Source organism: Prunus mume, linkage group LG5 (assembly GCF_029339155.1).
Source record: "Prunus mume cultivar Tortuosa linkage group LG5, ASM2933915v1, whole genome shotgun sequence".
Taxonomy (NCBI): domain Eukaryota; kingdom Viridiplantae; phylum Streptophyta; class Magnoliopsida; order Rosales; family Rosaceae; genus Prunus; species Prunus mume.
This window is the reverse complement of record NC_142702.1, coordinates 24,124,742-24,152,309: the sequence shown is the minus strand read 5'-3', so window position 1 is coordinate 24,152,309 and position 27,568 is coordinate 24,124,742. Positions and strand designations below refer to the sequence as shown.

General features: G+C 36.2%; 1 protein-coding gene, 1 long non-coding RNA gene and 2 pseudogenes across 2 annotated transcripts; 3 read left to right on the top strand and 1 right to left on the bottom strand.

Annotated features, from left to right (window-relative positions):
* Positions 1–3,704: 3,704 nt before the first annotated feature.
* Positions 3,705–4,421, top strand: LOC148917393 (zinc finger BED domain-containing protein RICESLEEPER 3-like; annotated as a pseudogene).
* A 683-nt stretch (positions 4,422–5,104) lies between these two features.
* Positions 5,105–6,049, top strand: LOC148917392 (zinc finger BED domain-containing protein RICESLEEPER 3-like). The gene is made up of 3 exons (XM_089052425.1): positions 5,105–5,584; positions 5,801–5,878; positions 6,005–6,049. Exons 1-3 carry the CDS (start codon positions 5,105–5,107, stop codon positions 6,047–6,049), a joined length of 603 nt encoding a protein of 200 aa, XP_088908551.1.
* A 5-nt stretch (positions 6,050–6,054) lies between these two features.
* Positions 6,055–9,170, bottom strand: LOC107881263 (uncharacterized). Its single transcript, XR_001677968.2, has 3 exons — positions 8,952–9,170; positions 6,713–7,011; positions 6,055–6,586 (listed from the first exon to the last, which is right to left on the bottom strand). It is a non-coding gene; the product is annotated as an uncharacterized LOC107881263 (long non-coding RNA).
* A 15,652-nt stretch (positions 9,171–24,822) lies between these two features.
* LOC103332484 (lysM domain receptor-like kinase 3) lies at positions 24,823–26,202 on the top strand (annotated as a pseudogene).
* Positions 26,203–27,568: the final 1,366 nt, after the last annotated feature.

The following is a 27,568-nucleotide window of genomic DNA, read 5'->3' as shown; positions in this document are numbered from 1 at the left end:
AAACAATTGAAACACATCATATTTTTCATATTGCTACTGCTGGAGCACCTAAAACAGGAAATGATAAATTTATTCCTTTATGCTCTTCCACATTACAATCCTACTTAGATCTCTATTTTCTTTCTTATTCGTATATATAAGAATATCAACTTTTAAGATATCCATGAAAACTAGAACCCAAAAATAAAAAATAAAAAAAATTATTGAAGACTTAGTACAATACACGTATGTAAATATTTTTCATGTTTAATACACATGTTTTTTTATTATAAAATTTTCAATAATACATACAAAATTCAAGTATTATACATATAAAATTATATTAAAATAATATATGGTGGCCGAACTTTTCAGTTCCAAAAGGTTAAGTGAGAAATTAAGACCCTTTTTATAGCCGCATGGCTATATTATTTTGAAAATTAAAAAAAAAAAAAATCTTCCGAATTGGTGCTATTAGGCGGTTCCTATTTTTTTTTTAGGGAGTTTCACTAAAACACCCAAAATGGGAGTTGAAATTATAAAAAAGCCCAAACACTATTTAAACATATAAACACACCCCAAACCCATTATTTCACACACTCAAAACCCATTTATAAACACACCAAAAAAGTTGACTTTGGGGTTGATTTTGAGTGTGTTTCTATGTTCAAATAGTGCTTGATTTTTTTTTATAAATACATGTCTAGGATTGGGTTTTTTTATAAATTTGTATTTTTTTATTTAATTTTTAAAAATAAATAGTACGGCCACGCGGCTATACCAAGGTCTTTTAAAAATAATAATATAAATAAATAAATAATATAGCAACACGACTATACCCCTTAATTTCTATTTATGGAGTATAGCAAAGCGGCTAGACTTGTAATGTGAGAAACTGTAAAAATATATATAAATATATATATAATAATTATTCATACTACATATTAATTATTTATTAATATGAATTTTTCTTAGTTAAATATTTTTTGTGAATGCTTATATATTATTAAATCTTAAGCACAGTATGAGATTATCCCTTTAGTTGAAAGATGAGATCATTCTTGTTGGTTTTAATCAAATCATCATTGTCATGCCACCTTGCATGCTAGTAACAAGTGGTGTTGTGATATCATTGGGCTGACTCACATTATTTCCTTATCTTTCTATCTTATCTTTTGGTGGTCGTGTTGTGATAACATTGGCCAAAGGGGGATGAATCATATTATTCCCTTACTTCTATCTTATCTTTTGGTGGTTTAAAATATTGTATATATAAATATTATTTGGGTGCATCCATAGCCTCTTCTACAAGTATCAAGCTTCCTTACTTCAATAATTTATTCCAATCCTTTAAGGTAGATTTCTACCATGAAGTATAGAGAGAGAGAGAGAGAGAGAGAGAGAGAGAGAGAGAGAGAGAGAGAGAGAGAGAGAGACAAGATGAAGAGTGTGTGTGTTCGTCTTGCAATTTCATACTTATCATGGTGAGTGGGTTATGTAATATGTTCTAAAAGTTCTTATTTTGTGATAAATATGAAAATCTATTTACACACTTCTCTCTATTTTTAAGTCAAGCATGTCTAATTTGTGCAATATTTCACACAATATTATTTGGAGTTTTTGTGAAGTATGTATTATTCATGGAACATGAGAACTTCAGTGACTGAGTATTTGAAGGATAAATGTACTAGACGGGACAGAGGGCAGTGAGGCCGATAGGGTCACGTATTTGGTACAATTTGTGAAGGATAACCAAGATATGAAGTAATGATGTGATATGGTTTGGATTGTGTATCTTTTTATTATATTTTTCGAGATAGTGTAAAATGACATTGCTTGACTGACATATTACATAATCTATTCAATGAGTGGTGGTTTGCTCATCCCTCACCTATTTTGTTTTTCAGATCAATTAGTGGGCAAGACAAAGCCGAAACCAAAGAAGTTGGATTAATTTAGAGTGATAAAATTTTATTTATATCTTGTACACTTGTAAGATTATTATAATTTTATTTATAAATATAATGGTAACATATTTTAACTAATTTTTCTGTATTTTTATTTATTTCTTTCAATTCATGCACCATGATTTGGGAATATTATGTATTCTCGGATCGGGTCGTGACATGTAAAATTTCTATTTATAGCTTATAGCCGTGCAGCTCTATTGTTTAAATTTCAAGTATAGCCGCGCGGCTATACCGGTAATATATTGTATATACAGAGTACAACCGATCGGCTATACTGTTATAATTTCTATTTAAGCCGTGTGGCTATCCTTTAAAATATTCTATGTTTTCACCAAAGAAACAATAATTAAAGTAATTAAAAAAGACTAAGATATTACTTAATTCCATATATTAAATAACAGAAGCTAGGCCAAAAAAAAAGTAAAGAAACTAATTTTATACTTTTAACTAGTATAGCCATGTGGATATACTTTTAAAATAATTAGAGTGTGCAGCCACGCGACTACACTATTAAAATATTGTATTTAACAGGTATAGTTAGGGGCTATGTCATTATAATTTCTATTTATGGCGTATAGCAAGGTGGCTAAACTTGTAAAATTTCTATTTATAGAGTACATTGCCGCCCGGCTATACTTTTAACATTTCTATTTATACAATATCGCGGCAATACTGTTAATATATTGTATTTAGGGAGTACAACGGCTATACTCTTATAATTTCTATTTATGAGGTATAGCCGCGATTATAGTGTATAGCTGGTCGGTTATACTCTAAATTTCTATTTATAGCGTATAGCCGGGCGGCTGTACTCTAAATTTCTATTTATACAATATAGCCTATACAGTTATGATTTCTATTTATAGAGTATAGCCGCTCGGCGATACTTTTAAAATTTCTATTTATACAGTATAGTCTCACGGCGATACTGTATCCAACAAAAGCACATTGAAACACCATCACTTTCGTGGGAACATCGCTTCAAGATTAGGGATGGCAATAATACTCGCAAGGTCGGGCCCATGTCGGGTCCCCGGCCCTAACGGGCGGAGTTTTCGGGAAATCGGGGCCGGGTATGGGGATCCCGAATTTGCAAAATCCCCGGTCAGGGATAGGCCGGGGATGGTATTATTATCTCCATCTCCGAACCCGGCCCGATAAGTAATATATTTATTTATAATTAATATATAAAAATGTATATTAATATATATTAATATAATATAATAAACGAGTTACCCTAGCGTCGCTCCTTATTCCTGATACATTGCATAGAGAGTTGGCATGCACATCGAACTTGGCAACAACATAGTGGATTGGTGTAATATGTGAGGATCATGAAGAGACCATGAATGAAGATGAAGGGTTGGTCACGTGCTGCTGCTTCTATTGGTTTTTAGGAAAACCAAAGTCCTCAAACAAACCATGAATGAGGAGGAAATAAAAATGGAAGGCTAAAACTCAAGTGTTTACAAAAAACCTAAGTTTTTTGTACGCCATCAAGTAGGTCATATATGAATTTGGGTTCTAAGTTTTGTTCATATTCAAAAAATATGCTATCCTCTCGAATTCTTTGAGCAACTACACATCAAAGTTGTCTGTTTAAGATTTCTTTTAAATCAAGTTCACATGCAAAAGGTCAGCATTGTTCTCTCTTTAAGATTTCTCTCTTTGATAATTTTCTATTGTAAAAAATATTGTACCTCTCAATTGCTGTATCAATCTTTATATTTTTAATGTATATGTTTTTTTTTCTAGATGGGTGACAACAATAAAGAGACTCAAGTTCCTGAAACCCAAATTGAGAAGGATAATAATCCTACACCAACTGAACATGATAGCAATCCTACACCAACTGAAAATAACAACAAAGAAGCCACCAGTTCAACTCAAGATGTTGTGAATAAAAGAAAAGGTAGATCTCCTGCTTAGGAACATTTTGAAAAGAAAGAAATTCGTGGTCAAATGAAAGCTGTGTGCATTCAATGTAAGAATACCTTAGGTGAAAGTAGCAAGAATGGGACTAGACATTTACTTGATAATGTAAAGTCTTGTCTTTATAAAAGACAAAGAACCATAGATCAATCAATGTTGAATCCTACAAAGTCGAATGATGGGACCGTCAAGCTTGGTACTTATAATTTTGACCACGACCATGCTAGGAGGACACTTGCAAATATGATTATTCTTCATGAATATCCATTATCCATGGTTGATCATATTGGATTCAAGATGTATTCCAATGCTTTGCAACCATTATTTAAAGTGTGTTCTCGAAACACAATCAAGAAGGATATCTTTAAGGTTTTTGAAGTTGAGAGGGAGAAAACAATGAATTTGTTGGACACCAACAGAAGTAGAATTGCCATTACAACGGATATGTGGACATCGAATAATCAAAAGAGAGGATTCATGACTATCACATCACATTTCATTGATGATGTATGGAATTTACAAAGCCGACTAATAAGATAAATATATTATATTGTTCTTATTTGAATTATTAATACTCTTTAAAAAAAAAAATTAGATTGTAACTTATTTGGTTTTTATTGTAGGTTTATATACGTTCCATGTCCACACACGGCAGATGTACTTGCTGATGCTTTATTGGAATGCATGTTCGAATGGAATCTTGACAGTAAGTTGTCTACCTTAACTATAGATAATTGTTCTACAAATGATTCCATGATTGCGATAGTGTTAGATAAGATTTGCTCCAGTTCACTTATGTTAGATGGACGTTTATTCCACATGCGATGTTGTGCTCATATTCTGACTTTGGTGGTGAGAGATGGCTTAGAGGTGATTAAAAAGAGTATTGAGAAAATTAGGTACAATGTTGCATTTTGGCTAAGAACCCAAAAAAGAGAGGAGAAATTTCTTGAAGCAGCAAGACAGTTGAGAGTTCCAACCTCTAAAATGTTAGAACTTGATTGTAAGACTAGATGGAACTCTACATATTCCATGCTTAAGACTGCAATGATATTCAAAGATGTTTTTCCTCGTTTGAAGCATCGTGAGCCATGTTTTATGATGTGACTGTGCTTTTTCCAGGGACCAAGTATCCTACTGCTAATCTTTACTTTAAGAATATTTGTGCTATTCGATTAGCAATTTATGATTAGCTTAATTCTGAACAAGAAGAAGTGCAAGCAATGACATTACATATGCAAACAAAGTTTGAGAAGTATTGGGATAGAATGCATGGTTTGATGAGAGTTGCAAGTATTTTGGATCCAAGGTATAAGATGAAACAAATTGAATTTTTATGCCCTCTAATATATCAAAACAATGCAGCTCAAGAGATTAAGAAATATAAAGATATCCTCTATGGCTTGGTCAAGGAGTATCAGTCAAAATCTCAACAAAGTCAGCAGGTCCAATCTGAATTTTTGATTCCTACTTCTTCATCTAGGCCATCTATGCCTAAACTTGATTTGGTAAAGCAATTGGATATGTTTGTTTCTCACTCCAATACCCATGGACACGTTAAATCTGAGTTGGATCATTATTTAAAAGAGTCTCTTTTACCTAGGAATGATGATGATGATTTTGATATATTGTGTTGGTGGAAATCAAATGGGATCAAATATCCTACTTTGCATGATATTGCTAGAGATATTTTGGCCATTCCTGTATCCATAGTTGCTTCAGAGTCTTGCTTTAGTACTAGTGGAAGGATTATAAGCCCTCATCGTAGCCGGCTTCATTAAAAAACAGTAGAGGCATTGATGTGCGCTCGTGATTGGTTATGGAGTGAGATAAGAGGTATTGAAATATTTTTGTGGTTATATTTTTCATATTAAGTAAAACATTTTATTATTGTTTTATGATTTTTTTTTTTTATACAGTTAGCTTCAAGCTTTAATGAGAACGAAGCTAAAAGACTCACCGTTCAAGATGAGGAAGTTGATAATAATGAGGAAGAGGTAACATTCTTATATTTAATAGCTCTCCTTATTTTTTTTAAATGGATTTTTCTTGTATTGGCCAGTTTCTTATTTTCTTTTAAATAATTGTAATGCCTTTATCTTATTAATTTTTATTTTTTGTAGGCGTCTACCATTGAAACAGAGAACATCTCTTTGTGTTTTGATTAAGGCTATGAATGAGGAAGCATATGAGAGTTCATTAAAATTGTGAAGTTTCATTTGATGACAAAATATTGTCAATATTTCTTTGGTTTTCTAATTTAAGACTAGATGGATTTGTTGTGCTTACTGAAAAAGTTTCAAAAGATTTGGATTGGGAAATTATTTCAAGTTTTGTGTCCTCCTTTGCCTTGTTGAGAAATTTATTTTATTCATTTGGCTGTTTTTAAAAATTTACAATGATGTGACTATGCTTAGAAAATTATTTTAACAAGTATCTTATTAAAAATCGGGGATTGGGGAGGGTATGGGAGGTACTTCCCCGATGGGGACGGGGACTCCCCGAAAAGCCTAAACCGGGATTGGGGCGGGACGGGGACGGGGATGGGGAACGGGGATAGGGATGGTATTGTCATACCCCCCGTAACCGGCCCGTTGCCATCCCTATTCAAGATCGCCTGTGAAGTTGCCAGAGCAGTATCATATATGCACTCTGCAGCTTCAATCTCCCATCTTCAAGTCTTCTAACATTCTTCTAGACCATAACTTCAGTGGAAAAATAGGGAAGGATGGATTATTAAATTATCTACATAAAGATGATTGACATACGACATATATCCCCATGAAACAAACTAAAAAAAGTGAACAGGTTCCAACTTTCTACAATCTCACCGCAAAATTTCTGTTGTAATGTTCCGATGAACGCTTATCAATCAAATGAACTTGCAAGTCTGGTGGTTTGTTTAAAGAAGTATCATCGGGAGCAACAAAAAGTGAATTACGGCACTCATGTCCCCGTACAGGATCTGTTCTTGATTGCCGCTTTCGCTTATACGTTAGCAACACTTTGCTTCCAGACATATAAGCTTTCAAAAATAAATCTTGCTGCAATTCCAAGCACTTGGACTGCATTTTTCAATGAATTTTGTATTTATTCCACTATGTTCAGTCTCATTTCAACACAGAAAAACCTGCATATGTTAAGGAAGAATATCCAATTAACTAAACAGCAAGTCATGACTCATATAGTTAATACAGTTATGAGTAGCAGCACTCTGAAATAGTGACTGAAAAGTACATGCGTCAAAGTGTTAAAAAGCCCTTGCTCGAGTATCAAGCTAAAATAATTTTGATAGATACGATTTGTCTGATGGTCTGATCTTATCCCTTCTGAGGTTATAGGAGTTTTTCATAGGAAGAACCTACAAACCGCATCAGGGGATTCTAAAAAAAAACTTTAAAATTTATCTCATTATTAACTTAACCACCATAAATGTCATTTACCCTTAAAAACCCCACCTAAACTTCCCCTTATATCAAAATTCAGCTTCTCTTGAAATACAGGAACTCCATAAAAAAGTCAAGTTACATGATGGGCAAAAGATTAATCCATGCACGGTAAAATCTTGGATATCCAAGAGGATCAAATCAATCAAAAGCTTCCTGTCATCAACTCTTACAGCAAAGGATTTCTACGCAGATTCTGTGATTGTTATTATAGATCATAGCAAGAGAAAATCAATAGCCCAAGTTTCAGTTGTCCTATCGGAGTGGCTATTAATGTCATCTATGAGAACTCATGCAGTTTTAGAGCTGGTAAGGAGGGCATCTGTTAAAACTGATTTGGAGACTCTAATATTTCTGACTGATATCATAAATTCTCAATTCTTTTAGTAGCTAGTTTTACGGGGCAAAGTGTTAGACACACATAAGAGCAACACAACCATGTAGCGGGAATGAAAATATTAATATGGATGGTAGGAGTGACTTCAAAAGGACAATTAAAAATCAAAACAATAGAAAAACACTGGGAGTGAACCCTGTTAGTGATAAGTCAACAGAAGTTAATGTGATAGGAACATGTACAACATAGATCACCAAATGTACCTAAAACCGAAGGAAAACTAGTTAAAGATAAATAAGGGCATGTATGATGATGAGACTTAGCTATCAACATCCCTAAGGAAAGGAAAATCACTCATTATGTGAGGCGTGCTTGGTTCTCCCATTACGATTGGCCTTTTTATTTTCTGCCTGCAATGTAGGCAGAATCAAATAGATCTCTGGATAATGATCCACTGTCAATCACTCTTGGTCTTCACCTCTTAAGTTCCAAGATTTTCTTCTCACTTGGTAGTTGGAATTTAGATCGCTATTTTCTGTTCACAAATACTATGACTGTCCCCCGCAGTGCATTTCCATTATCTGTGCTATGTCCACATACTCAAAATAAGAAGTCAACTTCAGAGTTGAGACTTTTATAATGATGCTTCGTCTTAGACTCCGCGGAAATTTTATACAGAGCTCACATGCCACAAGTAAGGAGTAAAATGCACTCATCAAACCTAGATAATTATTTATGCATTTCGTAGCTCCTCTATACCAACTGTACCAACTTCATGAACTTCAATTCCTTGTGGTCGCACACTCCCCTTGTGAAGTATTTCCGATGAAACCTTTCCTTGAGGCTTATCATTATCATATGTACTCATAAAAACTGCCTGGTGTCCCATCCAGCCTAAAATACTGTTGCACTAGATTAGCTAGACTCTGTATGACCTTATAAAGCCTTTCAAGAACTTCAGGTGTTGAGCCATAACACGAAAACCTAAAGTCATTATGCTACTTCCCTTACCTACATGAAAAATCACGTAATGCTCTCCTAAACTGCAATCTCAAAATCCAACATTAGGCTCTCAATATAATCTTAACAAAATTCAAGAGCACATTTTCTACTGATTTACGACAATTGACACAGGTGCCCTCATACAACAATTGTCAAGAGCATGTTTAAAAAAATTAAAACCCCTACATTATCTAGCGTTTCAATCAAAATTCAAAATTGAAAAATTGAAAAAGCTATGAACTATTGAATACTAAAATTTACAATGAATGAACAGAGGCAACAGACCTTGACGACAAGGGGAGAGAGAGAATGCGTTTGGATGCTGGAGAGCGAGAACTGAAAAGTCGGCCTAGGCGGGCGGCTAGGCGGGTCCTAGGCTGCTAGGCGGTGGCTAGGCGGGCGCTAGGCGGCTAGGCGGCTAGGCGGGTGCTAGGCGGCTAGGCGGTGGCTTGGAGGCTAGGTGGTGGCTAGGCGGGTTGGGTCTGTTTTCGGTGCCGAACCCGGAGGACGGCGATGGGAGAGAGAGTTCCGTCCTCTGCGAGTGCAAGCTTCGTGTTCGTTCGAATAAATTTAAAGAGTATAGCCGTTCGGCGGTAATCTTAAAATATTCGAATGTAATTAGAAAGTATAGCCGTGCGGCATCATTTTTGCTTTGTCCAGGGCACGTGCAGCATATGCTATGAGAGCTCTTTGCTTTAAACTCAAGGAAGGATGCAAAATGCAGAAAGGTCGCTCTGATACCACTTGATGCAGTTCAAGTATGAACTCCCAGAGCCTGTTACTATTTTTTTCCTTGTGGATTTCCTTACTACTCTTCACCTTGTTTCTTACTTGTTTTGCACTTTAAAGTATGCTGATAATCTCGTTGGCTAAAAATTTATGTGAATAATTTCACAATCTACTGTCTACTGGATCCCTCCACTAGTTTATGAATCTTCGAGGTAATTTATTTCATTAAAAAGTAAACTAAAGTCATAATTTCATTTAATATGGAGAAAGAGTACCAGAAGATGCCTTCTGCCATTACTCAGACTATTTTTTTTTTTAATTTCTTGCTGAAGATATGATAGAGATTCATGGTCATTTCAGAATCCTCATGGTGGTTTTGGATTATTTAGCATATCTTATTATATGGGCTTCTTCTTGTTCTAGCAATAGTATGCTGATAATATTGCAGAAGCCTCAGGAATATGATTTGATGTGGTAGAAATAGACCAGCTTGACCAAATGAGAATACAGTATGCTGATTATTTGCTGATATGCTCTACGTTTTACTTGTTTGGCAGAAGAGTGTGTGTGTTTGTCTTGCAATATTTCATACTTATCATGGTGAGTTTGCTGCAGCTTTCTCTATTCATGTTTAATATATATTCTCTTCCCAGTTCCATCCCAGAGTAGCTCTGTTTGTCCTTACCCTAAAAAAATTACTTGTTCCTTCCCAATTAAAACAATCAACCAATGCCACAATCTCCAAAGAGTGACCACCTTCATGTTGGTCCCTAACGAACAGGTTGTGGAGGTCTATTCATGACAGATGACAAATCGACCCTTTGGTTGTTCAGTTGTTCAATATCTAATTTGACTGAGACATGTCTAATACATGCAAAGTATACCTCTGGATTGCATAGTACCATTCTTTGGGGACCAGCCATTTTGGGGGGAGAGGGTGCATGCCAGAGGAGTAGGTCCTGCACCCATTCCAGCTGATGAATTCTCGCTTTAAAAGTCGGTCGATGCCATACGCTTCATGTTAGATCCAAAGGTATTTATCATTTCTTTTTAAACTTGCAAGTGATTTGCATATATTTGTCATTTCTTGAGTGTAAACTTATCACACATGCATACGCGCTGATTTAATTGAAGTTGACATTGTTTTATAATCAATTTCAAAATGCAAATACTTGTCACAACTCTGGGGTTATTTTATGTTATTTCAATCCATTGCGTGTACCTAAATAGATTAAATTAACAAAGCAATAACTATTTTATGTTGAAAGGTTAAAGAACGTGTTGTTGAAATTGCCAAGGCCATGGATGGCGAAGATGGGGTGACAGGAGCAGTGAATGCCTTTCATAGGCACTTTCCTCACAATAAATCTGAAGATAATAACGTGAAGCAAAATCTTCATGTTCGCTCAATATATCGTGTAACATAAATACCATGGTTTCTAAAACTATTCAATCAAAAATAAAATTTTCACATAATAAATTATTACAGATCAAAGAACTGCTGGTTATTATCAGAAAATGAGTTCATATGAAGCAAATTATGATCGATATGCTTCTGGCAAGAGACCATAGGTATCGGTCATGTTTATTCATAATTTCAACATTAACTCTATTATGTGTATGTATGAATCTATGTAAGTTTCTTATGGAACTGAGTAATATCAAACATTGTAAGTATATAATTTGACCTATCAATAGCTTTTAGTCATGTTTGTAGGACCTAATAAGATATTTACCAAAATAAGTGGTAGTTAATTAAACTCAAAAATAATTTCAACTCAAATAGTTCTGTGTATTGTTTCACTGGCAATAAATATTGTTAATGTATGGTTTTTGTTATTTTCTTTTGGCTTCGCTTGACAACTTTGTAATAGGATATGTATTGTTATTTATCAAGCTCACGTTTAGATTAAGGAAAACTTTTCTTGGTGTTCTTCTCTAATTTATGCTCTATGGAGGTTCAAGCAAGTTGACAAAGGTATTGTGCATTGCATATCATTACATTAAACAGTCTTCATAAAATGATGACTAGTCATCCGTTTCTCATATGACTAGTCATCCTTGCTCTGTAGGATTTGCAGCTGGGTAACAAATTGTTTTGTCCTATTCTTCTTTATTTCTCTCTGCTGCCATGTGGGTTTCTGACCTAAGAAAATTTTGGTCTGTAAAGGCTACGATTTTGCTTATTTGGCGGCTGTCTCTTTTGCGTGGAAGTTTTGGAAATCGGCTTGCTATCTTTCTCTTCTTCTTCCTCAAGAGAGAACCAAATATTTCATCTATGAGTTTTTCCAATTGATTTCTTTTTGAAAAACTGCTTTTGAAACCAGAATCTGCATCTAGCTACTTAAATCATTCTCTCATTTTTATCTAGGTCAGATTCAAGACTGATTTCTTCAAGAGTATGGTTTCTTGAAGAAATTGTTCATTCTCCTTTGAATCCAAATATTGGTTTCGGTCTGTGTTGGAGCTTGCAAGCTAGTCCCATGAGATGAACGAGCTGGAGAAGGAGCTGCCATTGCCATGAAGAACTGAGCTTCAAGTTTTGCTAAGTTGGAGAAGAAGATTGCACAAAGGAGGTATTGCTCATATTCCTTAATAGATCTAGGTGCTTCTTGAGCTTGGTTGTGTTTCCTTTGTAAGAATCTTTTTCTACTTAGTGTAGTGCCTGGTCAGTTGATGACTCCCAGTTTTTCCCAATAGTGGGTTTCTGGGTGAACAAAATCTATTTTGCATATCTGTAATTTTTCTGGGTTTGTGTTCTTGGTGGTTGACTAGTCATCTTTATCTGCTATTTGATGTTTACATGATAATGATGATTTCACACACTTTCACCATAGTTGTTGTTAGCACAGGGGATGCCTAGATTGACGGGTCCTTCTGAGTGCCTAGGTTGTCACTAGGTACTTTGTGGCATGCTCTGTATGTTCTCTTGATTGTGGGTATTCATGACTAGCAGTTGACTAGTCATATGTGTATTTGGTCAAGGTTTAAAGTGTGTGAAGATTGCTGTGTTGTTGTGTCTTGTTTGTGTGATTAAATTTACCCCTCGTCACCTAAGTACCAATTTCAAATATCATAATTCTTGGAGGCTTTGTCATACAAGACCCTCCCTTTATACTATTTAACTTCAAAAATATTTCACTTCCGGGATAATGTGTAAGTGACATTTGTTTCAAGAAATGATATAGAGCTTATAGTTAATAAGGGAATTATGTAATGCTTATATTTCTTTAGGAAATAATAGATCCAATAATATGAAATTTGTGGATGCATAATAAAGACTTTTTATTTACCAAACAATTGAAACACATCATATTTTTCATATTGCTACTGCTGGAGCACCTAAAATAGGAAAGGATAAATTTATTCATTTATGCTATTCCACATTACAATCCTACTTTGATCTCTATTTTCTTTCTTATTCGTATATATAAGAATATCAACTTTTAGGATATCCATGAAAACTAGAACACGAAAAAGAAAAAAAAAATCATTGAAGACTTAGTACAATACACGTATGTAGTATGTACATATTTTTCATATTTAATACACGTATTTTTTTTACAAAATTTTCAATAATACATACAAAATTCAAGTATTGTACACACAAAATTATATTAAAATATTATATGGTGGCTGAACATTTCAATTCCAGAATATAGCCGCATGGCTATACTCTGTTGAAAAATTTAAAAATAAAAAATAAGAATCTTCCAAATAGGTGTTATTAGGCGGTTCCTATTTTTTATTTATTTAATTTTTAAAAATAAATAGTATAGCCACGGCTATACCAAGGTCATTTAAAAAAATAAAAAAATAAAAAGTATAGCAGCACAGCTATACCCCTTAATTTCTATTTATGGAGTATAGCTGAGCGGCTAGACTTGTAATGTGAGAAACTGTAAATATATATATAATAATTATTCGTACTACATATTAATTATTTATTAATATGAATTTTTCTTAGTTAAATATTTTTTGTGAAGGCTTATATATTATTAAATAGATTATCCCTTTAGTTGAAAGATGACACCATTCTTGTTTTTCACGTGTAGAGACTTAGAATTGGTTTTAATCAAATCATCATTGTCATGCCACCTTGCATGCTAGCAGTGGCGGAGCTAGGATTCTTAGTATGGAGGGGCCAAAATTTCAAAATCACTTCTACTAGGTTTTTAATCTTCATCTGGGAGGGCCATCACTAATCTAATTGCAGTTTTTGTATTACTATATCATATATTTTATAATATATTACAAGAGATTAATAATTAAGTGGGGGGGCCAGGGCCATGGCAGGCTTGGCTGTAGCTTCGCCACTGCATGCTAGTAACAGGTGGTGTTGTGATATCATTGGGCTGACTCACATTATTTTCTTATATTTCTATCTTATCTTTTGGTGGTGCTGTTGTGATAATATTGGCCTAAGAAGGATGAGTCATATTATTCCCTTACTTCTATCTTATCATTTGGTGGTTTAAAATATTGTATATATAAATATTATTTGGGTGCATCCAGAGCCTCTCCTATAAATATCATGCTTCCTTACTTCAATCATTCATTCCAATCATTTAAGGTAGATTTCTACCATGAAGTAGTGTGTGTGTGTGAGAGAGAGAGAGAGAGAGAGAGAGAGAGAGAGAGAGAAGAGAGAAAGAAACAAGATGAAGAGTGTGTGTGTTTGTCTTGCAATATTTCATACTTATTATGGTGAGTGAGTTATGTAATATGTTCTAAAAGTTCTTGTTTTGTGATAAATGTGAAAATCTATTGACAAACTTCTCTCTATTTTCAAATCAAGCATGTCTAATTTGTGAAATATTTCACACAATATATATTATTTGGAGTTTTTGTGAAGTATGTATTATTCATGGAACATGAGAACTTCAGTGATGGGGTATCCGAAGGATAAATGTACTAGACGGGGACATAGGACAGTGAGGCCGATAGAGGTCACGTATTGGGTACAATTTGTGAAGGATAACCAAGATATGAAGTAATGATGTGATATGGTTTGGATTGTGTATCTTTTTATTATATTTTTCTAGATAATGTAAAATAACATTGCTTGACTGACATATTACATAATCTACTCACCGAGCGGTGGTTTGCTCATCCCTCACATATTTTGTTTTTCCGATCAATTAGTGGGCAAGACAAAGCCGAAACCAGAGAAGTTGGATTAGTTTAGAGTGATAAACTTTTATTTATATATTGTACACTTGTAAGATTATTATAATTTTATTTATAAATATAATGATAACGTATATTAACCAAATTTTCAGTCTTTTTATTTATTTCTTTCAATTCACTCACCGTGATTCGAGAATATTCTTTATTCTCGGATTGGGTCGTGACATGTAAAATTTCTATTTATAGCTTATAGCCGTGCGGCTCTATATATAGCTATACCGGTAATATATTGTATATAGAGAGTCAGCCGAGCGGCTAAACTTTTATAATTTCTATTTATGGATTCTAGCTGTGTGGCAATCCTTTAAAATATTCTCTATTTTCACCAAAGAAACAATAATTAAAGTAATTAAAAAAGACTAAGATATTACTTAATTCCATATATTAAATAATATAAGCTGGGCAAAAAAAAAAAAAAAAAAAAGAAGTAAAGAAACTAGTTTTATACTTTTAACGAGTATAGCTAGGGGTGGTTGCGGTTCGGTAACCGCGAATTTTTACTCAAACCGCAAACCGACCGACTATTTACGGTTTGGTGATTTTTGAAACCGCAAATCGACCGCGTTTTGCGGTTTAAAACCACAAGTTCTCAAGCATTCACAAAAATATAAATTCACAACCTAAATAAATAAATACACAACCTCAATTTCTCAAACATATATAAATTCACAATCTCCTCAACTTTTCAAGCATTCACAACCTAAAAAAATTAAAGTTACAATTCCAAGCATTCCAATTAAGGTTAAACTTCTTAAGTATTCCAATTCCAAATTCTTTAAAGTTACAAACCAAAAGGAAAATGCAAAGCAAAATTCTTTAAAGTTACAACTAAAAAGAAAAACCCAATTCAAAGTAAATTAAAGTTACAAACTAAAAGGAAAATGCAATGCACCAATGTTACAAACTAAAGTTACAAACTCAAGTATTGGTGGTGAGTGGATTTGAAGAACCCCGTTGTGTTGTTTGAGCACCAATGTTATTTACAAATAAAACAACATAGTTGAGTACATTTTATTATAAGAAGAAGCATAAATAACATTAGCATAAATAAACTAATTACTTACAAGTTGTCATATGTTACATTTCCTTATAGAATTCAACATCATCATCCGTGCGGCTATACTTTGCGGTTTGCGATAACCGCAAGTTTTGAAAATCAAATACCGCAACCGCAACCGCAAATGCGGTTCGGTTTGCCGCGATTGCGGTTTCATTACAGTAAATTATCGGTTGGTTTTTGCGGTTTTTCAGTTTTTCGATTTAAAATGCCACCCCTAAGTATAGCCATGTGGATATACTTTTAAAATATTTAGAGTGTATTGTATTTAACAGGTATAGTCGGGCGGCTATATCGTTATAATTTCTATTTATGGCGTATAGCAAGGCGGCTAAACTTGTAAAATTTATGTTTTATATAGCCGCCCGGCTATACGTTTAAAATTTTAGTAAATTTAGGTTTTAGCCAAAAAAAAAATTTCACTTTTGGAAAAAGCCAAAACTTTTTCAAAAAAGACAGAAAAACCTTTCAACTTTCAAATCAAAGACATGCAAATGTAAAGGATTCCATAGGAAATCCAAAAATAAATAAGGGCAATTTTGTCCATTTTGACTTCTTTTACAAATTTTCTCTCTCCTTTGTGTTTTTCCAAAGTCTCCATAAAATTTTTATTTATACAATATAGTGGCAATACTGTTAATATAGTATTTAGGGAGTATAGTGGCTATACTCTTATAATTTCTATTTATGGGGTATAGCTGCGAGACTTTACTTGAAAATTTTCTATTTATAGCGTATAGCCGTTCGGCTATACTCTAAATTTCTATTTATACAGTATAGCCGGTTGGCTATACAGTTATAATTTCTATTTACGGAGTACAGCTACCCGGCTTTAAGGGAAATTTTTTTATTTATAGAGTATAGCAGCGCAGAATTTCTGTTGTAATGTTCTGATGATTGACATACAACATATATCCCTATGAAACAAACTAAAAAAAGTGAACAGGTTCCATCTTTCTAAAATCTCACCGCAGAATTTCTGTTGCAATGTTCTGATGAACGCTTATCAATCAAATTAACTTGCAAGTCTAGTGGTTTGCTTAAAGAAGTATCATCAGAAGCAACAAAAAGTGAATTACGGCACTCATGTCCCTGTATAGGATCTGTTCTTGATTGCCGCTTTCGCTTATACGTTAGCAACACTTTGCTTCCCGACATTTAAGCTTTCAAAAAGAAATCTTGCTGCAATTCCAAACACTTGGACCGCATTTTTCACGTGAAATTTGTTTTTGTTCCACTATGTTCAGTCTCATTTCAACACAGAAAAACCTGCATATGTTAAGGAAGAATATCCAATTAACTAAACAGCAAGTCATGACTCATATAGTTAATACAGTTACGAGTAGCAACACTCTGAAATAGTGACTGAAAAGTACATGCGTCAAAGTGTTAAAAAGCCCTTGCTCGAGTATCAAGCTAAAATAATTTTGATAGATACGATTTGTCTGATGGTCTGATCTTATCCCTTCTGAGGTTATAGGAGTTTTTCATAGGAAGAACCTACAAACCGCATCAGGGGATTCTCAAAAAAACTTTAAAATTTATCTCATTATTAACTTAACCACCATAAATGTCATTTACCCTTAAAAACCCCACCTAAACTTCCCCTTATATCAAAATTCAGCTTCGCTTGAAATACAGGAACTCCATAAAAAAGTCAAGTTACATGATGGGCAAAAGATTAATCCATGCACGGTAAAATCTTGGATATCCAAGAGGATCAAATCAATCAAAAGCTTCCTGTCATCAACTCTTACAGCAAAGGATTTCTACGCAGATTCTGTGATTGTTATTATAGATCATAGCAAGAGAAAATCAATAGCCCAAGTTTCAGTTGTCCTATCGGAGTGGCTATTAATGTCATCTATGAGAACTCATGCAGTTTTAGAGCTGGTAAGGAGGGCATCTGTTAAAACTGATTTGGAGACTCTAATATTTCTGACTGATATCATAAATTCTCAATTCTTTTAGTAGCTAGTTTTACGGGGCAAAGTGTTAGACACACATAAGAGCAACACAACCATGTAGCGGGAATGAAAATATTAATATGGATGGTAGGAGTGACTTCAAAAGGACAATTAAAAATCAAAACAATAGAAAAACACTGGGAGTGAACCCTGTTAGTGATAAGTCAACAGAAGTTAATGTGATAGGAACATGTACAACATAGATCACCAAATGTACCTAAAACCGAAGGAAAACTAGTTAAAGATAAATAAGGGCATGTATGATGATGAGATTTAGCTATCAACATCCCTAAGGAAAGGAAAATCACTCATTATGTGAGGCGTGCTTGGTTCTCCCATTACGATTGGCCTTTTTATTTTCTGCCTGCAATGTAGGCAGAATCAAATAGATCTCTGGATAATGATCCACTGTCAATCACTCTTGGTCTTCACCTCTTAAGTTCCAAGATTTTCTTCTCACTTGGTAGTTGGAATTTAGATCGCTATTTTCTGTTCACAAATACTATGACTGTCCCCCGCAGTGCATTTCCATTATCTGTGCTATGTCCACATACTCAAAATAAGAAGTCAACTTCAGAGTTGAGACTTTTATAATGATGCTTCGTCTTAGACTCCGCGGAAATTTTATACAGAGCTCACATGCCACAAGTAAGGAGTAAAATGCACTCATCAAACCTAGATAATTATTTATGCATTTCGTAGCTCCTCTATACCAACTGTACCAACTTCATGAACTTCAATTCCTTGTGGTCGCACACTCCCCTTGTGAAGTATTTCCGATGAAACCTTTCCTTGAGGCTTATCATTATCATATGTACTCATAAAAACTGCCTGGTGTCCCATCCAGCCTAAAATACTGTTGCACTAGATTAGCTAGACTCTGTATGACCTTATAAAGCCTTTCAAGAACTTCAGGTGTTGAGCCATAACACGAAAACCTAAAGTCATTATGCTACTTCCCTTACCTACATGAAAAATCACGTAATGCTCTCCTAAACTGCAATCTCAAAATCCAACATTAGGCTCTCAATATAATCTTAACAAAATTCAAGAGCACATTTTCTACTGATTTACGACAATTGACACAGGTGCCCTCATACAACAATTGTCAAGAGCATGTTTAAAAAAATTAAAACCCCTACATTATCTAGCGTTTCAATCAAAATTCAAAATTGAAAAATTGAAAAAGCTATGAACTATTGAATACTAAAATTTACAATGAATGAACAGAGGCAACAGACCTTGACGACAAGGGGAGAGAGAGAATGCGTTTGGATGCTGGAGAGCGAGAACTGAAAAGTCGGCCTAGGCGGGCGGCTAGGCGGGTCCTAGGCTGCTAGGCGGTGGCTAGGCGGGCGCTAGGCGGCTAGGCGGCTAGGCGGGTGCTAGGCGGCTAGGCGGGTGCTAGGCGGCTAGGCGGTGGCTTGGAGGCTAGGTGGTGGCTAGGCGGGTTGGGTCTGTTTTCGGTGCCGAACCCGGAGGACGAAGCAGTGACTGGGAGAGAGAGTTCCGTCCTCTGCGAGTGCAAGCTTCGTGTTCGTTCGAATAAATTTAAAGAGTATAGCCGTTCGGCTGTAATTTTAAAATATTCGAATGTAATTAGAAAGTATAGCCGTGCGGCATCATTTTTGCTTTGTCCAGGGCACGTGCAGCATATGCTATGAGAGCTCTTTGCTTTAAACTCAAGGAAGGATGCAAAATGCAGAAAGGTCGCTCTGATACCACTTGATGCAGTTCAAGTATGAACTCCCAGAGCCTGTTACTATTTTTTTCCTTGTGGATTTCCTTACTACAATTCACCTTGTTTCTTACTTGTTTTGCACTTTAAAGTATGCTGATAATCTCGTTGGCTAAAAATTTATGTGAATAATTTCACAATCTACTGTCTACTGGATCCCTCCACTAGTTTATGAATCTTCGAGGTAATTTATTTCATTAAAAAGTAAACTAAAGTCATAATTTCATTTAATATGGAGAAAGAGTACCAGAAGATGCCTTCTGCCATTACTCAGACTATTTTTTTTTAATTTCTTGCCGAAGATATGATAGAGATTCATGGTCATTTCAGAATCCTCATGGTGGTTTTGGATTATTAAGCATATCTTATTACATGGGCTTCTTCTTTTTGTAGGAATAGTGTGCTGATAATATTGCAGAAGCCTCAGGAATATGATTTGATGTGGTAGAAATAGACCAGCTTGACCAAATGAGAATACAGTATGCTTATTATTTGCTGATATGCTCTATGTTTTACTTGTTTGGCAGAAGAGTAAAACAAATTATGAACCCCCAGATTCACTTGCAGAGTGGCTTGAAGCTGGTGAACAGCCTGTCTATATTGGATTTGATAGTTGGGGTGGCCTTGGTAATTGTAAGTCTTGATTCTTTAAAAAAGATTACTTTCAAGCACATTGTATTCTTATGCTTCTTTACATCTGAAAGCCTTCATATATTTCTCTTCTCAGTGGCAGAACCGAGTGATTCTGTGTATTTAGTGGACAATTGCCCCCATGATTGGCTATTCCAACGATGCTCTGCTGTGGTAAATTTCAATGCTTTTAATTCTTTTTAATTTGGTTGGGATTTCACTGCACTGGTGTTCAGAACGTCACACATGAACTTGATGCTCCTTTTTGTCGTTTTGTTGTTTTGTTCCCCCCTTGGATAACTAGGCTACTCCCGGTTTCTTGAATGTAAACTTATCACACATGCATACGCGCTGATTTAATTGAAATTGACATTGTTTTGTAATCAATTTCAACATGCAAATACTTGTCACAACTCTTGGGTTATTTTCTGTTATTTCAATCCCTTACATGGACTTGAATAGATTAAATTAACGAAGAAATAACTATTTTCGGTTGAAAGGTTAAAGAGCGTGCCGTTGAAATTGCCAAGGCCATAGATGGTGAAGATGGACTGACAGGAGCAGTGAATGCCTTTCATAGGCACTTTCCTCACAATAAATCTGAGGATAAACCCGAGTCATTGCCGACTAGAAGAGGATTATTTTCCATCAGGAGGTGTTTTGGCTACTCCTCCTCCTACACATGATTATTCACTAGTCCACAACGATGTTTTATTCCTATCATGTGCAAGACATCAGAAATGTGAAATTCTGTTATCCTCTTACTAGGTTACTCAACATTACATCGTTTTTGTTTTGCTCGGCAAACAAATCTTCTACAGATGCCTTTGTTTTCATTATTAGATAATGTCTATTAGGGCCACTTCCGCCAGGACAGTAAAAACTGTTATTGGAAGTGTTTTTAATACACTGAGAAAGATGTGATGCTTTGGTAAGGAGCTTGAAAATTTACAAAGCTGAACGATTCTTCGAGAGACTTAAGAACTATATTGATGGCTTAAAAATAAAGCCGTTGGATGCACTATACAAACACAATTTCTTTCTGTTGGAAACATGAGTACTAAATTGCTATAAAATATAAACAAAATAAATACTGCGCATAAAACATATTTTTACAAAAGGAGAATTGAATTAGAAGAACCTTAATTGAGTCGAGGCAAGTGTTTGACATTCTGACCTTAAGACGAATTACACCCCACACTGGTGCTTATGGTTCACTAGCATTCGCCTCCTAGGATACAACGACTCCCCTCCTCGTAAAAGAAGCACTGCAATTCACAAGGAACTTTGAACCAAATTATGCAAGAACCTCTTTTTATGAAAACTCTAATGCTCTCTATATATGAAAGTCTGTATGTAGAGAATTAAATTGAATGAATAAAATTGCAGGAGGATTGCTCTATTTATAGATTATGAAATACCCTTTCCAAAAAGGTATCCCAATCTGAAAAGGCAAACAATGCATCCCTTGGTCTGAAAAGTTGTCACCCCAAACAATGCATCCCTTGGTTTGAAGAGTTGTCACCCCCCAATTGAAGATGTACTCTTTAACCCAAGGGTCATGTCTTTAACCCAATGAATTTTATTAATTTCCATTCAAATAGGAAAATTAATATTAGTTAATATTAAATTTCCAACACTTTGTTAGTCTTGCAACCCTATATATGCACCTCTCTCAATTTACAGCATTATCTAAAAACCAGACATCATCAAGCAGAAGATTAGTAGAAAACTCTAGCCAGATCATTCCCTATTCCGGCTGGTAGAATAGCAACTGGAGGAGGAGACACGAAGTTTTGCTTTTCTATGGTGCGGCACCTTTCTGAATAAATAAAGACCCACCTCCAGTCCTTGTGTTGAGGTCGGCTCAAAAACCTACATGAAACACAAGCACATGCAACAATTTATGATACATCCGAAATAAATATCATAGTATGATAAAGTGAAGTTCAAATAATATAGCAAGATAAAACAATGTACAAAAAAATCAAAGTAAATATGCATGTTGTCTTATGTACGTATATGAACCTTTAAGATCATCCAGTGGCGAATCTATTAAGGCGCAAGGAAGTGCAATTGCACCTCCCCTTGTCAGAAAAGCCATTGTAGGTGCTGCATATTGCACCTCTGCTCAGCTTGGGAGGTGCACTCTAGGTGTTCGACGAAAAGCCTAAACAATGTCAGTCTACTACTGCGCTGCTGTGTGTTATGTTTATGCGCAGTGCGCTTGTTTGTTTGTTTGTTTTTTTTATTTAAATCCTAGCCAAAATTACACCTCCGTGAAAAAAATTCCTAGGTCCTTTAGTGATCATCAATTGTGAAAAGGGACCAATCCAAGACTTCAGCAGTTTCATCAAGCAAATCCTCTCAATATGAAATGAAGCAGTAGAATTTTCATCGTCTTCACCAGCTTGCATATATGACATGGTAGAGGCCACATTTTGTACAAGTTCCTTGGTCTTCTCCAGTGAGTTTTTGAATGCAGGCAAAGGAACATTTATCAAGTAGGGGTCAACATTATCAGCACGGGGTCAATGGAAAGAGAAGAGAAACAAATAACGAAAAAAATGAAATGGCAGGACAACTTCATGAATGGACTCATAGCACCAGAAAAGGTAAATGAGGAGGGAAAAAATGTCTACTTGAGAGAGAAGGCAAAGAAATGTTACACTATGAACAAGAATGTCTTGTATGAGTATATATATCTCTGTCGAATACTATATACAACGTACTATTTTTTGAGATTGGTTGTATTGAAGAATACGATTTATGGATGGTATGATATACACAATGCATCATTTTTCTTTTTTAAAGATTTGTTACTTATTTAAATTTGAAGTACATCTCCTTTCAAATGTACGAAAACCAGGAAAGCATTTAATTACTTGTGACCGTTTTAACTTTTCATTACCAAGCTCACTATATGACCCCAAAACTTATATCAAGTTGAATCTGAAAATCCACAACCAAAAAATAAAAAATAAAAAAACACACAAATTGAAATTTAGTAAGCGGAGGTGAAATAAGGAGACAAATTATGCACTGGGAGGAAGAAGATGCATATTAAAAAATAATCTTGAACATTAATTTCAAGACTGAAACATGGTGTTTGCTTAATGCGGGCCATTACCTTTCACAATTTGTATGCCCATAGGCAGCTCGGCTCGGCCGTGATTTGAAAGAATATAATGACCCATTTAATATTAACAATGATATATTGCATTTAATACCCTTTTAAATGTAAACTAGTGTTGACCCAAGGGTTTACCTCAATGTTGAGGTTCCTTGCCCTTCCCCTCCTTGGTCACCCGTTTGAATCCCAGGAAAAGTGCCCCCTCCCCAATACTCTGAAGAAAAAAAAGGAAGTAAACTAGTACTAATGATCCTTGCATTTCATTAATAATTACATATGCCTTATTTGATAAGGTCATTTAAGCCCAGCACTTTGGTCCGCATATGAGCCCGAAAATTCTTGATCATTGGGTAGGAGAGTATTTAAGATGGGGTTGGTCTGGCCTGGCCTATTCAACCCCTAAGGCCAAAAAAATCCGTAACTAAGTAGTGGGTAGTGGCCAGGTTAACCCCTCTTAAGGTTGGATTGACCAAGTTCAACCAATTTTACATGCCTAGTTAGGAGATTGAAAGACCACCTTGTGAGTTTTAAAAACTAAACTTCTATTTTAATTTTCGTGTTAATTTGATAGATAAATTGAGCGAAGTATTTGTAGGACTTCAAATCCAAATTTAGAATTTTTTTGATTTTTGATTTGAAAAATAAAATCGAAGGTTATAGACATGCTTTCCAGCAACCCTTGAGTAATACACACGAGTTTGAACACAATTTTGTTGCTCGATGTCAATTAGTGAAATTTTCAAAATTATCCTAAAATTGGTAACAAATCCACATGAGTTTGAACACAACGACTAAAATAGGAAAAGTAAAATCACAATGACTAAAATTAAAATGTCATTTGAAATTCATTGTTTTAAAGTCAAACCCTTGTTCAATAATAATCTTGGTGAGTATGGGATCCCTGTGGATGGAAACCATGAGTTGAAGCCCAAAATGCCCGTCCCATTCGTGCCAGCCCCCTGGCCTTAGAGTTTGACCCAAATATGACTTCATAATTCTAATCCACAAGGCCAGCCAAGAAAGCCTTGTAAAAACGAAGAACAGAAATTGGCGTTGCGCACTGGAGATTCCAGGTGAGGCAGGCAGGGATGGCAAGGGCCGGTTCGGGGACGGGGATTTTTGCCATCCCGCTGAGGCTTTCTTCGGACCACTAAACGTCAACTCTGGAGATTCCAACTGCTTATAATATTATTAACAGACATATTTGGAAAAGGCAGAACATGGTCATGATCACGATCATGCTCATGATGCAGAAATAAGAGTTTTTTTTTCTTATTTTAATATGATGTGGACAAAAATATTGGGTGTCCTTTTATGGGCTGGGGATGCCCCACCTCAGTCGCCCCTTATTTTAAAGATGATGAAGAGGCATATATAGCATATTATTGTGCACGAGGGAGCACAGCAGAGAGAGCAAAGAACCAGGCAAGGGAAAGGCAGTGCGGAAAAACAGCTCAGAGGGTGAGAGAGAAGTTGAGTTTGTGCAGTGCTGTGAACAAGAGGGTATTTTCTCTTGGGGTGAGAGTCATCTTCATGGGTTAGACGGATTATAAAGAGTGTGTGTAATGTAAGGAGTGCATTCCATTGGATACGAGCTGGGATTTGACAATGGACATAGTGTTCGGCTTCAAATGCTCTGAGCACACTTACCCTCTCGTCCTATATTATTTACTATTTTGACACCTGTCCACCACCTATATAACGAATACGCGATGTCCTTTCAAGTACAGTGTCTTGCGTTTCTAGATTCTAGGGTCAAGAATTATATATGTAGAAAACAAACCAAAACGGCTTCCTTCCCTCTCCCTTGGACCCAATCTGTCCGTTTCATGCTCTCTGCGAATCGATGCTCCCTTGATCGGCTGCAGTCTCATTCACTGAATAAGAGCCCAACTAACTCATCATGTCGTGCAAGAACAAAAATAACAAAAAAGCCAGGCAGCCGATTGAGCCGGACCTCGTCATTTTCTAGCGCAAGTACGGCCTCCCCATCCCCCTCTCCGACTCCGACCTCCACCACCGCCTCGCCCAGATCTCCAAATCCCACCACACCTGCCTCATCAAGCTCCTCGGTGCCTCCCTCTCCGGTTACTACGTCTACCTCGTCTACGATTACGTCCCAGGCGCCAACCTTGCCGACTGCCTCCGCAACCCTAACAACCCCGACTTCACCGTTTTGTCCAGGTGGCTCTCCCGCATGCAGGTGGCCGCCGACCTCGCCGATGGCCTCCGTTACGTGCACCACTCGTCCGGCAACAACTCCACCTTCGTCCACAACCACATTAAATCCTCCAGCATCATCGTCTCCGAGCAGAAAAACCTCCCGCTCAGAGCCAAGATATGCCATTTCGGCACTGCAGCGAGACACAGGCTCTGTCCTCGACGGTGGAGGGCACCAGAGTGTACATGTCGCCCGAGTCTCAGATGACGCACAAGTGCGATGTCTATGCCTTCGGGGTTGTGCTTCTGAAGTTGATTTCAGGGGAGGAGCCATTGATGGACGGCAATGGAGGAGGCGGTGGAGGAGGGTGTAGGAGGGTGAGTGTGATCGAGACGGCGAGGGAGGCTCTGAGTAGCGGCTGCGGGGTGAAGAGGAGGTGGGTGGATCGGAGGTTGAAGGACTCCTTTCCGATGGAGGTGGCGGAGAAGATGGTGAAGGTGGCGTTGGAGTGTGTGGAGGAGGATCCGGACAGCCGACCCGACATGGGTCGGGTTGCGGGTTTGGTTTCGAAGCTGTTTTTGAAGTCGGAGAGTTGGGATAAGAAGATGGGCCCGCCTATTGACTTGACAATTTCATTGGCCCCTCGGTGATATTACTATATTGGTTCAATTTCGGTTGAACAAATTGTGAATAGGGAAGTTGTGTGTGGGATTGGGGATGTGTATATACTTGTATTATACTTGATTTGATGCTGTGAACAATTTGACATACGAGAAACTGACTGAGAACAGAATAGAAACACACAAGTTCTTTCAACCGAGACAAGGCAATGGGGTAGCTCATGCTCTAGCTCAATATGGATTAAGGGAACAAAATCAATGTCACTGACATGGGAATGCTCAATTGAATAAGGGAATGCTGGAATCAGATATTGAGGGGGTAATTGCTTTTGTTTGGCTGTATTGGATCTCGTGGTATACTTTTTTCTTGACCGGATTTTCTTTATAAGTTGGGGTTTTTTAAGGCAAGATTTTAACGATCGTTGCATCCATCATTTTCATTACTATTTGTAATTGGTTTCTATTGAATGAAGTTCTTCCATTTTGATATATTTTTTTAAAGTCTTAGGTCTTGGCTATTTGTGGAAAGATATACCTCTTAAGTTTAAGAGCAAAAATATAATTTCCATTTTGACCGACTCAGCAAACTGGAAAATAATTATTATACTAGGCATTGTTATCTGTACAAGTATTCAAGTATTATTCTGCGCACACCTAGTAAGAATCAATGCTATACCTCTGGGGTTCACTCCAGCATGTGCAATGCTTATCAAATTTTATAATGCATAATTGCATATAACTTGACGGCCACAAACTCCATTACCATGGGGCTTTTGCTTTCGTACGCACCCAAAGGCATCATGCTTCTCTCTCTCTTACCAAAAGCTCCAGTTTCAGCTCACTTTCCACCGCCAGAAAAACCACCCGGAAAATTGTTCCAATTCCAAGGTAGGTTCTTTCTTCAATATCAACTGTTATTTATCATGTATGTGGGTCTGATTTTCAATAGATTAGATTATGTTTTCTGAATCATAGTTGAAACTTGTCTGTGATTTTAGTTACTTGCTTTGACTTTTCGGATCGATCGATTTTCAATCGATAATTTTAATGGGTTTTGAACTCGTGCGGCTCGAAGCAGTAACAACAAGGTTGTATTTTCATTTATACTATGTCTTAATTTTGGTCAGTGAGATCGGTGGCCTCTCGGGCAGAAGCTGTTTCTGGGGCTCAGAGAAAGTATTACTTGTTAGGTGGGAAGTCACTTGCTATGGGCATCCCCACTCCTTGAGTGATTCCTTTGCTCAGGTTTAAAACATTCGTACTTATTAATGTTATAAAGTATTCACATTTCTTTTCCTGCAAAGTTGAACTTGTTTGGGCCTAAAAGAATTCACACGCCAGTCCACTTCTCACAGAGAAGCCCAGGAACAGGGAAACAGAATACTGGGCTTTGATTCCAAAAAGAGAAAGCCTAATCCACATCAGAAGCCCACGTCTTTTAAGAAATGGCAAATTTGTAAAAACATCAAAATTAGATGGCAATCGACCACTAAAGCAAATCGATAAAAACTAAAAAAGAATTGGATTGGGCCCAGCTTCTAAGTGCTCACCATGGATCACAAAGCCTAGAGTACAAAGTCAGTAGACTTTTGAAAGTCTATTCTCAGAAAAAATCACATGATTACTTGACTTGGAAAAGTCAACAAATTCAACTATCACAGAGGAACTAGCAGAGAT